This window comes from Pelophylax lessonae (genome assembly GCF_965119305.1).
Source record: "Pelophylax lessonae genome assembly, chromosome: 10".
Classification (NCBI taxonomy): domain Eukaryota; kingdom Metazoa; phylum Chordata; class Amphibia; order Anura; family Ranidae; genus Pelophylax; species Pelophylax lessonae.
The window spans coordinates 234,616,324-234,632,004 of record NC_138777.1 but is presented as its reverse complement, the minus strand read 5'-3'; the positions used below and the strand labels follow the sequence as shown (position 1 = coordinate 234,632,004).

General features: G+C 42.4%; 1 protein-coding gene across 1 annotated transcript in view; it reads right to left on the bottom strand.

The window, feature by feature from the left end:
* Positions 1-349: 349 nt before the first annotated feature.
* The window catches only part of LOC309565550 (uncharacterized protein), a gene marked incomplete at both ends in the record, with an annotated part of 91,625 nt that continues 76,293 nt past the window's right edge, over positions 350-15,681 (bottom strand). Inside the window, one exon of the mRNA XM_082270508.1 lies at positions 350-435. Within this exon, the coding sequence (XP_082126634.1) occupies positions 350-435 (86 nt within the window). The remainder of the gene's footprint in view (positions 436-15,681) is intronic.

Below are 15,681 nucleotides of genomic sequence, written 5' to 3'. Positions count from 1 at the left end.
TTAATACGAGCTGGTCTTCCAGAAACTCCAGCGGCTGCTCTATGTAAAATATCTTCTGTTGGAATCCCGGGATGCAGTCGAAATCTCGCGCAACAGCAAATGCAAGAACCTGCGGGAACAAAGCGATGTGTTTTAGAATCAAACAGTTTTTGGATGCAGAAGAATGTTTGCAAACAGCGGGGTCTTTTTTTTTTTTCCAGCCTTCTAGGAAACTGACAAAACACCCCTTCTGCTTCTTCCAACGCAAAGATTAAAGCAGAGGCATGGCTTCCGCACATCAGCTGTCACCCTACTTTCTAAATATAAGAAGATATCAAAACGCGTTCAGTCTGTAAGATCTATGTTGATGTCATTTCTCCCTCTGCTTTTTAAGCAGAATTGCATCTTTCTCCACCAGCTTCAAGACATACAGAATCTGGCTGTACTCTGTAAAAGCTGTTGGGGGTTGAAAATGAAATAAGAACTTAAAACGTAAAGCTTTCAAACAGCTCAAAAATTTCAGAACTTTCACAATGTGATAGCATTAAGGCCTCAGCATACCAAGACATTTTGGACAATTTCATGCTCCCAACTTTGTGGGAACCGTTTGGGGATGGCCCCAAAATGACTGCGCACCAGTGCACAAAGCAAGGTCCATAAAGATGTGGATGAGTGAGTTTTGGGGTGGAGGAACTTGACTGGCCTGCACAGAGTCCTGACCTCAACCTGATAGAACACCTTTGGAATTAATACGAGCGGAGACTGCGAGCCAGGCCTTCTCTCCAACATCAGTGCCTGTCCTGACCTAACAAATGCTCTTCTGGAAGAATGGTCAAACATTCCCATAGACACACTCCTAAACCTTGTGGACAGCCTTCCCAGAAGAGTTGAAGCTGTTATAGCTGCAAAGGGTGGACCAACTCAATATTAAAGCGGAGTTCCGGGCACAGAAATTATTTTTTGCTGAACATACCCCCGGGACAGTCAGGGCTAGCACATTCCACAATGGCTAGCCTCTGATCTGTCCCGGTCCGCACTTACCTTTTAGAAGAAATACTTACTTAGAAAATTTCTTCCACAGCGTTTCCATCTCTGTTGTGGGCAGCTGAAGCCGGCGCGGTCCTCTTCTCTGTCTTCTTCCGCGTCTTCGTGTCCCAGAATGCACTGCACCGGCCCCTCTTGTCACTTCCGGTGCGGCGCCGCATTCCTAAACAGCTTCTAGGCATGCCCAGAAGCTGTTTAGCAGGGGAATGCGGCGTCGCCCGGAAATGACGAGCGGGGCCGGTGCCGTCGCATTGATTCCTGGGAGCTATGACGTTTAGCTCCCAGGAATCATCGCGAGGCAGGAAGTGACGGGGTGAGCCGCGGCTCAGAGGGAGGAAGCAGTCAGAGGTGAGTATTTACGATCTTCAATAAAAAGGTGAGTAAACAAAAAAAATAAAAATAACTATCCAATTCCTTTTCAGGTGAGCTCTACCTAGCGGAGGGGCACAAAAAAAAAAAAAATCGTTTTTGTGCCCGGAACTCCGCTTTAAACCCTCCGGACTAAGACTGGGATGCCATTAAAGTTTATGTGTGTGCAAAGGCAGGCGTCCCAATACTTTTGGTAATACAGTGTATGTTCAAGTTCAATACATAACACTAATAATAGTAAAGGTGTGCAAACTAAAGGCTACTTAAATGCACCTGAATTTAAATGTAACCTAACATTTTTAGCCCCCAGGCAATGATATTGTAAGAGGTAATAAAAATTTCTCTGTAGGATACATGCACAGCACAAACATTGTAACAGAGGTATGCGCGCCTTCATCTTCAGTAATGTATAAAATGCAAAGTAACAATAATCGGAAGAAACATTTGAAAAAATTCTAGTAGAAAAAATATACAAATATTTATAATCCTGAAAGACACAAAATACTAAATTGCTACAAAATAAATAAGCTGCAAAGTCAATAAAGATTGGTTTGTGCAAACAAAATCCAAGAAGTAAAAGTGAAGGAAAGATACAAAACAGGGAAAAGATATAAATATAAAATAATAAAGCTGGAAATACATACAACATGTAAAAGCATAAAAACATCAATGAGTGTAAACAATGGAATTAAATATAAAATAAGTATATGAAAAAGGAAAGCACAAGACAAAGAATACAGGACAGGCAATGTTCAACAAGTGTAATAAGGAAAATTGAAAACATTGTATAAACAAACTGAGAAAACTTAGAAAATAAAAAAGAAAATAAACCAAACTAAACTAGAATTATATAGAAAAGTACAAAATGCAGCGTAAACATCACAACTTTTAAAAACTGCAAAGATGTATAAAAGTAATCAAAGTGCAGGGATGGGGGTGAACAGTAGCACTGTGAAGAAAGAGATACAGTGAGTGTGCACTGGGGTCATGGCATATAGCTGCAAAGGGTGGACCAACTCAATATTGAACCCTACGGACTAAGACTGGGATGCCATTAAAGTTCATGTGTGTGTAAAGGCAGGCGTCCCAATACTTTTTGACAAGATAGTGTATCTTTGGCCCACTTAAATTAAAAAATTAACCCTAACCAACAGAAACCACTGCTTATTATCGTGATCCTAATGGTGGTTGGGTTCTTGGGTTACTTCCTCGGTCTAATTATATAAAAGCTACATATTGACTGAGTATCATAGCCAACCAGCCAGCCTTTCTTTGCTTTGCACCCCACCTCACCTCATCTGACTCTGGGCCACCAACCAACTGACATACTGTAGCTTCCAATGGTCCCTCACTTGGTACCAAATTCCACGCTAAACCTTTCATCCAATTATTGCCTTTGCTATGTTGAAAAGCCAATATAAAAAACTAGTAGTTGAAAAATACTTGTGGATCTAAAGCTGAATTCCACAAATTCAGCAACTTTGAAAAAAGCGCAGGCACACCATGAGTTAAAAATCTCCCTTCCATATCCTGAGCTTATCTCTATTACTTATATCTGGCAGGTTTATGGCCCTGCCCACTCCAGTCTCTAAGAGAGAAGAGAGAAGCACAGAGAGAAGCTATGCCCGCCCTTCCTCTCTGCTGCCTATTCATAGAAGCCTTTGTATTTTGTAATACAAAGGCTTCTTTGATGGTGCAAGAGAAGTGGAGGGGTGGGCATAGTAGCTTCACTGATTCTACAATCGAAGGGGCTGCGCCTAGAGTAGGAGCTCTGGAAGCTTTGCTGCTGGAGCACAAAAAACTTTCAGATATATAAATAATATAAATGAGCCAGGGAGGTGGCAGGCTCCACCTTTTACATAACTCATAGAGTGGCTTCTCTTTTTACAAAGTGGCTGAATTCCTGGAATTCAGCTCTAATCAATTATTTTTGCAATGCTTCATGGTCCAAGGAATTGGGGGCATGGTAGACGTGTGGTAAAAGTGGCCCATGAATGCATTTGCCCCTCTATTCATATCTCTATTATTCATATCCAGCAGGTTTATGGTTCTGCTGGAGGATTCACTCCACACTCAAATCTGTGGAGAGAGAGGAGAGAAGAATAGAGTAGCTATGTCCAATACACCTCTCTGCTGTCCATTCACAGAAGCCTTTGCACTTGTGACTTAGTTCACATAATACAAAGGCTTCTGTGATTGGGCAGGAGGAGGGGATTTGCAGGCATAGTAGCTGCAATGGCTCTACAATTGAAGGGGCTGAGACCAGCTGAGAACCAGCATCGGAGCTCTGGAATCTATGTTTCCGGCACACAATAAAGCCATCAGATATAAATAATAGAAACAAGCCCAGGAGGTGACAAGCATCTACTTTGACGTAACTCATAGAGTGGCTTTACCTTTTACAAAGTGGCTGAATTCCTGGAATTCAGCTCTAATCAGATATTTTTGCAATGCTTTATGGTCCAAGGAAATGGGGGCATGGCAGACGTGTGGTGAAGGTGCTCCATGAATGCATTTGCCCCTCTATTCATAACTCTATTATTCATATCCAACAGGTTTATGGTTCTTCTGGAGGATTCACTCCACACTCAAATATGTGGAGAGAGGAGAGAAGAATAAAGTAGCTATGCCCAATACTCCTCTTCTGTTCATTCACAGAAGCCTTTGCACTTTGTGACTTAGTTCACATAATACAAAGGCTTCTGTGATTGGGTAGGAGGAGGGGATTTGCAGGCTTAGTAGCTGCCCCGACTCTACAATTGAAGGGCCTGAGCCCAGCTGAGCCCAGCATCGGGGCTCTGGAATCTATGACTCCAGCACACAATAAACCTTTCAGATATAAATAATAGAAATGAGCCCGGAAGGTGACAGGCACCTCCTTTTACTTAACTCGTAGAGTGGCTTCACTTTTTACAAAGTGGCTGAATTCCTGTAATTTAGCTCTAATCAATTATTTTTGCAATGCTTTATGGTCCAAGGAAATGGGGGCATGGCAGACATGTGGTAAAGGTGCCCCATGCATGCATTGACCCTTTCCCACCCCGGTCTTCTCCACTGAACTCTCTCTTCTATAGGCCAACTTTTACGCAACTTGTTACCATTTATTTAATCTACACAAAGAAAACACGGGCGTACCTGCGACCGAGGGACAGCAAAACAGACGAGCCCTCAAGGCAAAATAAAACCCGCGGCTGATTGTACACCAGCCGAGGATTGAAGTAATCTGTGAGATGACACATAGGTAAGGCCGGTATTCTCTCAATTATGTTCTGCAGACTGTGGTTGTGTTCTCCATTCCTCACCCAACGCTTCTATTGCACTAAACGCCTATCTCATTACCGATTGCATGGCGGGCAATCATCGTTAACGACGGAACATGAAAAAGGTTTAAATTACGAGCATCTTGCCGTGATTTCAGGTTTGGAGAAGCGGCTTCACATGACACCAGACTTTATATGTAATCAGGAGGGTTAAAGAGATGGTTTCACGTAGAATTTTGTTACCCCTGTTTACAAAAGACAATAAACATATTTTTTTCTCTAAAATGAAAAGAATACAAAGGGCGCACCAGCCTAGCGCATTATCTTTTGCAACAATTTATTAAAAAAAAAAAAAGTATCTACATCATACTCACAAAGGAGATGAAATAACAAGCAAAATAAAAGTGTAGGTCCACCAGAAATCTCCACTCAGCATAGTCCGCTAGTACAAACAGTAGTGGAATGTAAACCTCCAAATGTAGCTGACGAGTTTCGAGGGTGTCCCCTCTTCTTCAGAGCTCCCTTCAAACGCGTTAGCTACATTTGGAGGTTTACATTCCACTACTGTTTGTACTAGCGGACTATGCTGAGTGGAGATTTCTGGTGGACCTACACTTTTGTTTGGCTTGTTATTTCATCTCCTTTGTGAAGAATGTATGATGTAGATACTTTTTTAAAAAAATAAATTGTTGCAAAAGGTAATGCGCTAGGCTGGTGCGCCCTTTGTATTCTTTTCCTTATAGAGCTTTATCTGGGTTCCCCTGATCTGTCGGGAGTGGCAGCACAGAAGAAATGGCGTCTAAACCGGCAGAGTCGCGTTTCTAAAAGATCAAGCCGCAGAGTAACCCCTAAAGCTCAGAAGCATTCATTTACTTTTTCCAATATATTTTTTTCTACATGCATAGGACTGACAACATTGCTGCTTTTCATTTTGCTGAACTTGATTAGGGTACTTCATTTACCTCCACTGTTCTATCTCATATGTATTGAACTGCCACAGGTTACTATTGTTCTGTAGTATGCTGACATCTAGTGGCAGTTTAGAGCCACTACAACTTGTTTAGTTATGTGACAAAGTATCACCTTTTGAACTTACATCCTGTTTAGGATTAGTTAGTTCAGTCCTAGCTAGATCCTCTAGGGGAGACCGAGATTTACTAATACTGGAGAGTGCAAAATCTGGTGCAGCTGTGCAGAGTAACCAATCAGCTTTAAGGTTTAATTGTAAAATCTTAATTGACCAAGCTGAAGTTATAAGCTGATTGGCTGCCATGCACAGCTGTATCAGATTCTGAGATTCCATGTTCCCATAGTCAGTGTTAGTTCTTTGCAGCGAGAGGGCTTAGAAAAGGCTTTGGGTTTTTTTTTTTTTGCCTAAAGGCAAATAGACTGTGCATTCTGCAAGTGCTCCAGAGCTTGTTAAATGAGGGAAAGCTCTGCTAACTTCCATCATCCAATCATGTGCAAGCAAAAAATGCTGCTTTTTTCCATGTCCCTTGCATGTGATTGGGTATTCTTTGAAAAGTAATTTAAATTATAGAGTGTTTATACCAGGGCCGGGAAAAGCGGTGGGCAGGAGGGACAACTGCCCTGGCCACTGTGGAATCATGTGAGGTGGGGGCGCCACAAGAATGGGGGAGAGGACACTATTCTTCCCACTGATACCAATAATGGAGCACTATTCCTCCCACTGACACCAATGATGTGGCTCTTTTCCTCCCACTGACACTATTGATGGGGCACTATTCCTCCCACTGATATCAATGATGGGACACTATTTCTCCCACTGACACCAATCATGGGGCACTATTCCTCCCACTGACACCAATGATGGGGTACTATTCCTCCCACTGACACCAATGATAGGGCACTATTCCTCCCACTGACACCAATGAGGGGGTACTATTCCTCCCACTGACACCAATGATGGGTCACTATTCTTCCCACTAACAACAATGATGTGGCACTATTCCTCCCACTGACACCAATAATGGAGCACTATTCCTCCCACTGACACCAATAATGGAGCACTATTCCTCCCACTGACACCAATGATGGGGCACTATTCTTCCCACTAACAATGATGGGGCACTATTTTTCCCATTAGCGCCAATAATGGGGCACTATTCATCCCACTGACACCAATGATGGGGCACTATTCCTCTCACTGACACCAATGATGGGTCATTATTCTTCCCACTGACACCAATCATGGGACACTATTCCTCCCACTGACACCAATGATGGGGCACTATTCCTCCCACTGACACCAATGATGGGACACTATTCCTCCCACTGATACCAATAATGGAGCACTATTCCTCCCACTGACACCAATGACGGGGTGCTATTCCTCCCATTGACACCAATGATGGGCTGCTATTTCTCCCACTGATACCAATGATGGGGTGCTATTCCTCCCACTGATACCAATGATGGAGCACTATTCCTCCCACTGACACCAATGATGGGGCACTATTCCTCCCACTGACACCAATGATGGGAAACTATTCCTCCCACTGACACCAATGATGGGGCACTATTCCTCCCACTGACACCAATGATGGGAAACTATTCCTCCCACTGACACCAATGATGGGGCATTATTCCTCCCACTGACACTAATGATGGGGCACTATTCCTCCCACTGACACCAATGATGGGGCACTATTCCTGCCACTGACACCAATAATGGGGCACTATTCCTCCACTGACACCAATGATGGGGCATTGTTACCGATGCCTGGACATTTTCTACTCCTACTGGCTGTAGTCCGGCCCCTCTAAAGTCTGAAGGATAATAAGCTGGCTCTTGTATTAGGAAGTTTGGAGACCCCTGATCTAATAAAACTCAAAAAAAGTATTTTCTGTAAAAAAAAAAAAAAGTTAATTCCAATAACGCAGTGTGACTGTGTCTGATTTACATTATATTGAATTATTAGAACTTGCAACTTTGTGCTTCTGCATGTCCTTGGAAAGGTGACTAATACAGAAAAAAGTTGGCTTACCAACAAGATAAACCAATTTATTTTCTTTCCCCCCTCGAGATTTAATCACATTCCCTGATTATTAAAGGCCTCTATCTGCATCGCGCTGTTTGTGAAACTTCAAATTAGTTTATGAACAATGTACGATGGTTTGATAGTCGCAGGGAGGAGCGCTGATTTGGGCTGAATACAAAACAACAGCGAATGTAAAGCTTCGGGTATCGTAAAAAAACGGTCCGAAATAAACAAGTTTGTAAAAATGATTAACCCTTTCACTGTAGGGCTCTGTCGCCTGCTTTGTATCTCAGAAGTCCAAATTAAAATTCGTATTTTTCACACGTACCTTACGGGTCGGAAAGTTTGCAAAAGACACCCGCCCCCTTCTGCAAGCCATGAATATTTAAAAAGTCTGGATTCTGTCGATTTAAAGTCTATCTAAGGCCCCTTTCACACTTATGCGACCTAAAAGTTGCGCGATTTTGCCACGATTTTGACTGGACTTGAAGCAATGCCTATGTCTATGGACCTCAAAACGCATTAAAATCGGCCCAAAGTAGTGCTGGGATTACTTTGAAGTCGCACAGATATGAACGGTACTCATTGGAAATCATGGAATACGACTTGTCATGCAACTCTGCAGTCCCAAGTCGCAGGACAAGTCGCACAAGTGTGAAAGGGGCCCAAACCTAAAAACCAAAATATATTATATTGCAGCTTACCAGTTCTTGGATGTGGTGTTTTTTTTTTTTTTCTTCTTTTCTTTTGCCTCATATTTTTACCTCCAGCTAATGCCACTAACACGCTTCTATTTCTAAGGTGGCATTCCTTCTGTATCAGGACAACAGAAACTCCCTGTCTTCTTCATAACCTAGAGGGATGGGGTTCTGTAGCCCTCATAAATAGTAATCCATGTAATAAGGAGCCCTATAGTCCTCAGGATAGGATAGGGTATTTCTCAGGATACAGGATATCCTGTAGTCCTCAGAATGGGATAGGGCAGTCATCAGGATGTAAGATGTAGCCTACAGGATAGGGTTCATGTAGTCCTTAGAATGAGATAGGATAGTCCTCAGGACATAAGATAGGGGTCCTGTAGTCTTATGAATGGGATAAGGTATTCCTCAGGATGTAAGATGTAGCCTACGGGATAGGACTCATGTAGTCCTTAGAATGGGATAGGATAGTCCTCAGGATATAGGACAGGGGTCCTGTAGTCCTCAGAATGGGATAAGGTAGTCTTTAGGATGTAGCCTACGGGATAGGGCTCATGTAGTCCATAGAATGGGATAGGATAGTCCTCAGGACATATAATAGGGGTCCTGTAGTCCTCAGAATGGGATATGACAGTCCTCAGGATGTAAGATGTAGCCTACAGGATAGGGGTCATGTAGTCCTTAGAATTAGACAGGATAGTCCTCAGCACATAGGATAGGGGTTCTGTAGTCCTCAGAATGGGATAAGGTAGTCCTCAGGATGTAAGATGTAGCCTACGGGATAGGACTCATGTAGTCTTTAGAATGGAATATGATAGTCCTCAGGACATAGGACAGGGCTCCTGTAGTAAGGTAGTCCTTAGGATGTAAAATGTAGCCTACAGGATAGGGGTCATGTAGTCCTTAGAATGGGATAGGATAGTCCTCAGGACATAGGATAGGGGCCCTGTAGTCCTCAGAATGGGATAAGGTAGTCCTCAGGATGTAGGATGTAGCCTAAGGGATAGGGGTCATGTAGTCCTTAGAATGGAATAGGATAGTCCTCAGGACATAGGATAGGGGTCCTGTAGTCCTCAGAATGGGATAAGCTAGTCCTCAGGATATAAGATGTAGCCTACAGGATAGGGCTCATGTAGTCCTCTGAAAACACTAGTTTTCTAACCCAACATCATTCAAACCCCTTCAAATGAGTCCTAGGAATCAAGGACAGGCCCCTCAGGGGTCTGGCTTCACGTTGACTTACAGGAGAATGCTGCACAGAACAACACTCATGTCGGTGCCAATTCCTGCAGCATTTAAGTCTGCCCACCACTGGAAGAAAAATACAATAAAAATAAAAATAAAGAAATATTAGGCAAAACTTTGGATAATGGAGGCTGGGGGGGCAATAGGAACTTTTTTTCAGTTTTAGAGTAGAGGGTTGTCACGGTCTGGAGTCAGTCTCGGAGGTCATTAGGTATAGCAGTAGAGAGGCTCTCAGCATCCTGCTGGATAAGTGAACAAGCAGGTCACCCTGGCAGATGAAGCAAGCTCACTCGAGGTGCAGGGGTCTAAGTACTAACTGGTGTTCACAAAAGCTTTTGTTGGTGTAGATGAGTTTTGATTTATGTTGGAACCAGGTCGTGGTCCTCAGAATCAACCCACCAGGAAGTGAGCAGGCCGGGGTCCAGTAGCAGATATAGCAGGTAAGGTTCAAGCAGAAGCATAGTCAGTAAACAAGCCAAAAGTCAGTAACAAGTGGTTTCAGGTTGGGATCCAGCAGAAGTGTAGTAGAGGAACAAGCCAAAGGTCAGTAATGAGCGGTAGCAAAGATACGAACGTCAGCAGAAGTGACCAGAGCGAGGTATTGGCTGGAGAGAGCACAATAATCTGGCAAACAGGAAGTGCAGTGACATGGTAAAAATCAGGAAGTTCATGGGAGGTGCAAAAAGTTCAAGGTTCAAGAAAAACAAGGTTCAAGGCAGGATCGTTCAAGGAATTCTCCAGGGAGCTGTCCAGCATCCCAGGTGACTCAGCAAGAAGAGATATCATCAGACGCAGCAGAGATCACGGGACCATAAGGGTATTATAATACCACAAGGGTATTAGGTAAAGGGTTAAACCCCTATCAGAATATTTTTTAGCTTTATATTGTTTTTTTTTATTTTTTTTATTGTGTTTGAGATAAAATGATCTCCCTTTACATTCCACGCTCACAGAAATATTTATGCAGTAGAAAGAGGATAAAAAGGCATTGTATTCAGATCTGCCGGTGACCTTGCAAACTTAGAATTGAGGACAAGCCACTAGATTGATTGCTGTAGTCATGGAACGAGAGCGGAACTGCCAGAGCATTGGCTGCTACCCGCTACAGTAGGTCACCGAAACTAATTAAGATGTCAGAAGTGCAATTATCCCCTAGACAAGGCTATCAAAAGCTAAGATAATGTATAGTAATGATACAGTAACACAACGTTTGCGAGAATGAACTTGTCAACAGTAATGAGGACAACAGGAATTGGGGAGAAAGCTGTTGCTCAACAGATATGTGCCAATTTATTCACTTAAGCAAGCGGGGGGCTGCGACAGGTGGAAACCACTGTTTATACTTACGTTTTCATCTCCAAATGTTTCCTCAATAATTCCTCCTTGGAAGAGAAGGCGAAATATTTGTCTCTCTGGGGGGTGCCAAACCCAACTGTATTCAACTGCTAAATCATCTTGCTAAGTCTTCTGTACTGAAAAACTTCAAATGCCTGCACCCCTCTGCTGCACTCAATGGTTCCCCCTACCAATATAACACTAATGTATCTTATAGTGAGGTAGGAGCAGTGGAAGAAACCACTGTGTGTGTGGCAGGGGGCACATTCATTTGACACTTTCCAGATTTGTTAAATACGGAAGGTTGTGTTGGAGACTTTAGTGTTTAAAGGTAGCGGAGTTCAAGTTCGACCCACCAGAGGGATAGGTATTAGTGATCGACCGATTATCGGCAAAGCCAATATATCGAGGGCCGATATGCACTTTGCCCGATATATCAGAATCGGCTTTTTGATTTACCGATATTGACGATATTTCGGTACAGTGCTTGTACCGGGGTGATGCCTGCAGCTAGAGGCATCACCCCGGTACCGGTGTCCATAGCCGACGTTCGGCTGTCTTGTAATGATAACCGATGCGGCTGAGAAGCCACTTGGCTGTCATTCCAAGGAGCGGGAGGGGATGTCCTTCCTTCCGCGGCTCACCCGGGACTCCTGTCCCACTGGGAGAACCGGGCATCCTACCTTCACCGCCGCCTTCTGACCGGGTCTCCATCTGCACCGCCGCCGTCTGACCGGGACTCCATTTCTTTGAATTTTGCACCGTCGAGTACCCGGAAGTGATGTCATGACATGACATCACTTCCGGGTACTGGCGGCGCCGAATTAAAAAAACTTACAGCATTCAAAACGGCAGTGCAAAGGAGGGGTTTGGGGTCTTTTAGTACCTGTAGACATTAAAAAAATAAATAATTTTTTTTTTTTTTAATGTCCGAAAATATCGGCCAATATCAGCCAATACCGATATCCGATGACCAAAATATCGGTATCGGTATCGGCGGTAAAAAAGCGATATTGATCAATAATAGGTATACAGAATCTTCTACTGTGAGGAGCAGTTCTTTAGAGTTCATTTGACAGTCAGACTGTCATCCACACTTGTTCTCATCCCAAACTCTTCATGCATTCATTGTCTAGTATCTTCTCATACCACCACTAGCATTCAAGACCTGATGGAGAAGGGGTTGCGAGCCCCCCCAAAATGAGTTGGCTTTTACCTTCTGATCTTTTATCCAGATGAATACATTTATATTGGACTTATTACAATCTTGTGGCTCTCTCATCCTTTACATTTACTTTGGACTGCTATGAGGACCCATGGGTATGCCCCATATGATGGAGTGATACCTCTTAAAACTGGAAACAACACCAGATTCTCCACCATTACTCTTGTTAGACTTTGTTTAGAAAGTGAAAGAGTCATTTAGGAACAGAGCTTTCTATGTGTTATAATAAGTCTACAACTTTAGAAGATAACAACCTTAATGCAACTTAGACAGATTCCACTGACTCCTCTTGACCCAAATTACAAGAGGCTCAGGGGATAATCCTGATTTAACAGTAGCCAATGCGATTTATTGACAGGGCATTAACAAATTACCTTTGTTGTAAAATCTGCATGTGTGAGTTGATAGCATTTAATAGAGAGAAACTTTCATTTAATCTATGAAAAACTGAAGGAGCCGGGAAAGCCTATAAACAAAATGGATGCTGGTCGGTTCTGTGGAAGCCATAAGTCCAGGGCCATAAATCTGAGGACCCAGCCACGAGCCATCAGTCCAAAGACCCAGTCCAAGCCATAAGTCAGAGGACCCAGTCCAAGCCATAAATCTGAGGACCCTGTCCAAGTCGTAAGTCCAAGGACCCACTCCAAGCCATACATCCGATATATATGATAGAGTGCTGCCTTTTAAAATTGAAGACCACACCTGATTGTACTTGCCTTCTTACCTTTTGGCCTAAAGCTCCACCATCACTCTTTTTAGATTTTGTTTAGGAAGTGAAAGTTGATTTAAGAATAGAGCTTCTATGTGTTATAATAAGGCCCTATCTTCAGAATGTAACAACCTTAATGCAACCTGGACAGGTTCCATTGACTCGTCTTGACTCAAATTGCATGAGGCCTGAGGGATAATTCCTTTTATAAAGACAATAAAACCAGAGCTTCCAGATGGATGCTGTTCAGTTCTGTGGAAGTCATAAGCTTAAGACTATAACTCCAAGGACCTAGCCAAAAGCTATATGTCCAAGGTCATAAGTCCAAGGACCCAGTCCAAGCCTAAGGACTCATAGGAATATAATATATATTATAGAGTTCTGCCTTTGAAAATTGAAGACCACATCTGATTATAATTACTTGCCTTTGGGCCTAACGTTCCACCAACACTCATTTTAGATTTGTTGAGGAAGTGACAGAGTCACTTTAAGAACAGAGCTTCTATGTGTTATAATAAGGCCCTACCTTCAGAATGTAACAACCTTAATGCAACCTGGACAGGTCCTACTGACTCGTCTTGACTCAAATTACATTTGGCCCTAGGGATAATTCTTGTTATAAAGACAATAAAACCAGAGCTTCCAGATGGATGCTGTTCAGTTCTGTGGAAGTCATAAGCTTAAGACTATAACTCCAAGGACCTAGCCAAAAGCTATATGTCCAAGGTCATAAGTCCAAGGACCCAGTCCAAGCCATAAGTCTAAGGACTCATAGGGATATAATATATGTTATAGAGTTCTGCCTTTGAAAATTGAAGACCACATCTGATTATAATTACTTGCCTTTGGGCCTAACGTTCCACCAACACTCATTTTAGATTTGTTGAGGAAGTGACAGAGTCACTTTAAGAACAGAGCTTCTATGTGTTATAAAAGGGCTTCACCTTCAGAATGTAACAACCTTATTGCAACTTGAACAGATTCCATTGACTTGTCTTGACCCAAATTAAACAGGCCCTGAGGGATAATTAGTTTAAAGTTGACAATCAAATTCTTATTGAATAGCGATTTCCTGACAGAGCAATAAAAAATTGCTTTTAATGTAAAATCTGCATGTAGGAATGGTTAGTGTTTAATAGAAATACATTGACTTTCATTTATCTCAGGCATGACAGAAAGAGCCAGAAATAACCCGTAAACAAGATGGTTGCTGTGCAGCTCTGTAGAAGTCATAAATCCAAGACCATAAATCCAAGGGCCCAGCCATAAGCCATAAGTCATAAGTCTGAGGCCATAAGTCCAAGGACCTTGTCCGAGGCATAAGTCTGAGGACCCATAAGGATATCCCATATGATAGAGTCCTGCCCCTTAAAAATGGAGACCACATTAGATTATACTTACTTATTTTCTTCCCTTTGGGTCCAATGCTCCACCATCACTCTTTTTATATTTTGTTTAGGAAGTAAAAGAGTCCCTAAGAAGAGAACTTCTATTTATTAGAGATATATCAACTTTTATTTGATTCTGGCATTTAGGAAAGAGCCAGGAATAACCCCTAAACAAGATAGATTCTGTTTGTTCTGTGAAAGTCATAGGTCTAAGGGTCGTAAGTTTAAGGACCCAGCCATAAGCCATAAGTCCAAGCCAAATGTCCAAGGACCCAGTCCAAGCTACAACACTGTGGGGAGCAATTCTTTAGATTTAATTTTAAAGTCAGACTGGTATCCACACACGTTCTCCTCACTTTGCATTCATTGCCCAGTATCTTCTCGTACCACCACCAGCCTTCAAGACATGATGGAAAATGGGTTGCGAGCCCCTCTAAATGTGTTAGCTTTTACCTTCTGATCTTTTATCAAAATAATCCTTTTATATTAAACCTATTGCAAACTTGTGGCTCTTTCATCCTTTGCATTTACTTTAGACTGCTATGAGGACCCATAGGAATACCCCATATGATAGAGTGCTGCATCTTAAAATTAGGGACCACACCTAGTTATACCTACTTACTTATCTTTGGGTCCAAAGTTCCACCCACACTCATTTTACATTTTGTTTAGGAAGTGACAGAGTCATGTTAAGAACAGTTTTTTATGTGTTATAATAAGTCTCCACCATCAGCATGTGCCAGGAATGACCCGTAAACAAGGTGGACGTAATTCTGTTCTGTGGAAGCCAAAAAGCTGAGGCCAAAAGTTCATTAGTTTGAGGACCCAGCCATAAGCCATAAGCTCAATGAGTCAGCCATAAGTTTGAGGACCCAGCCATAAGTTATAGGTCTAAGGCTATAAATCCAAAGACCCAGTTCAAGCTATAAGTCCAAGGACCCATGAGCCTACCCCATATGATAGAATGCTGTTTCTTTGGAGACCACACCTGATTATACTTATTTAATTATCTTTGTGTCTAAAGCTCAGCCATCACTCTTTAGATTTTGTTTAGGAAGTGACAGAGTCGCTATAAGAACAGAGCTTCTATGTTTTATAATAAGGATCAAGCTTCAGAATGTGACAACTTTAATGCAACTTGGACACATTCCATTGACTAATTTTGACCCAAAAGGCACGAGGCCTGAGGGATAATTATTTTTCTGTTGACAATCAAGTTCTGAATAAACAGTGATTTCCTGACAGTGTTAAAAAAAAATTGCTTTTGTTGTAAAATCTGCAGTTGCTAGTATTTATTAGAGATATATTGACTTTTATTTGACTTAGGTACATGAGAAAGAGCCAAGAATAACCTGTAAACAAAATGGATGCTGTTCTTTCTGTGGAAGTCATAAGTCCGAGGCCATAAGTCTGAAGACTCCACTATA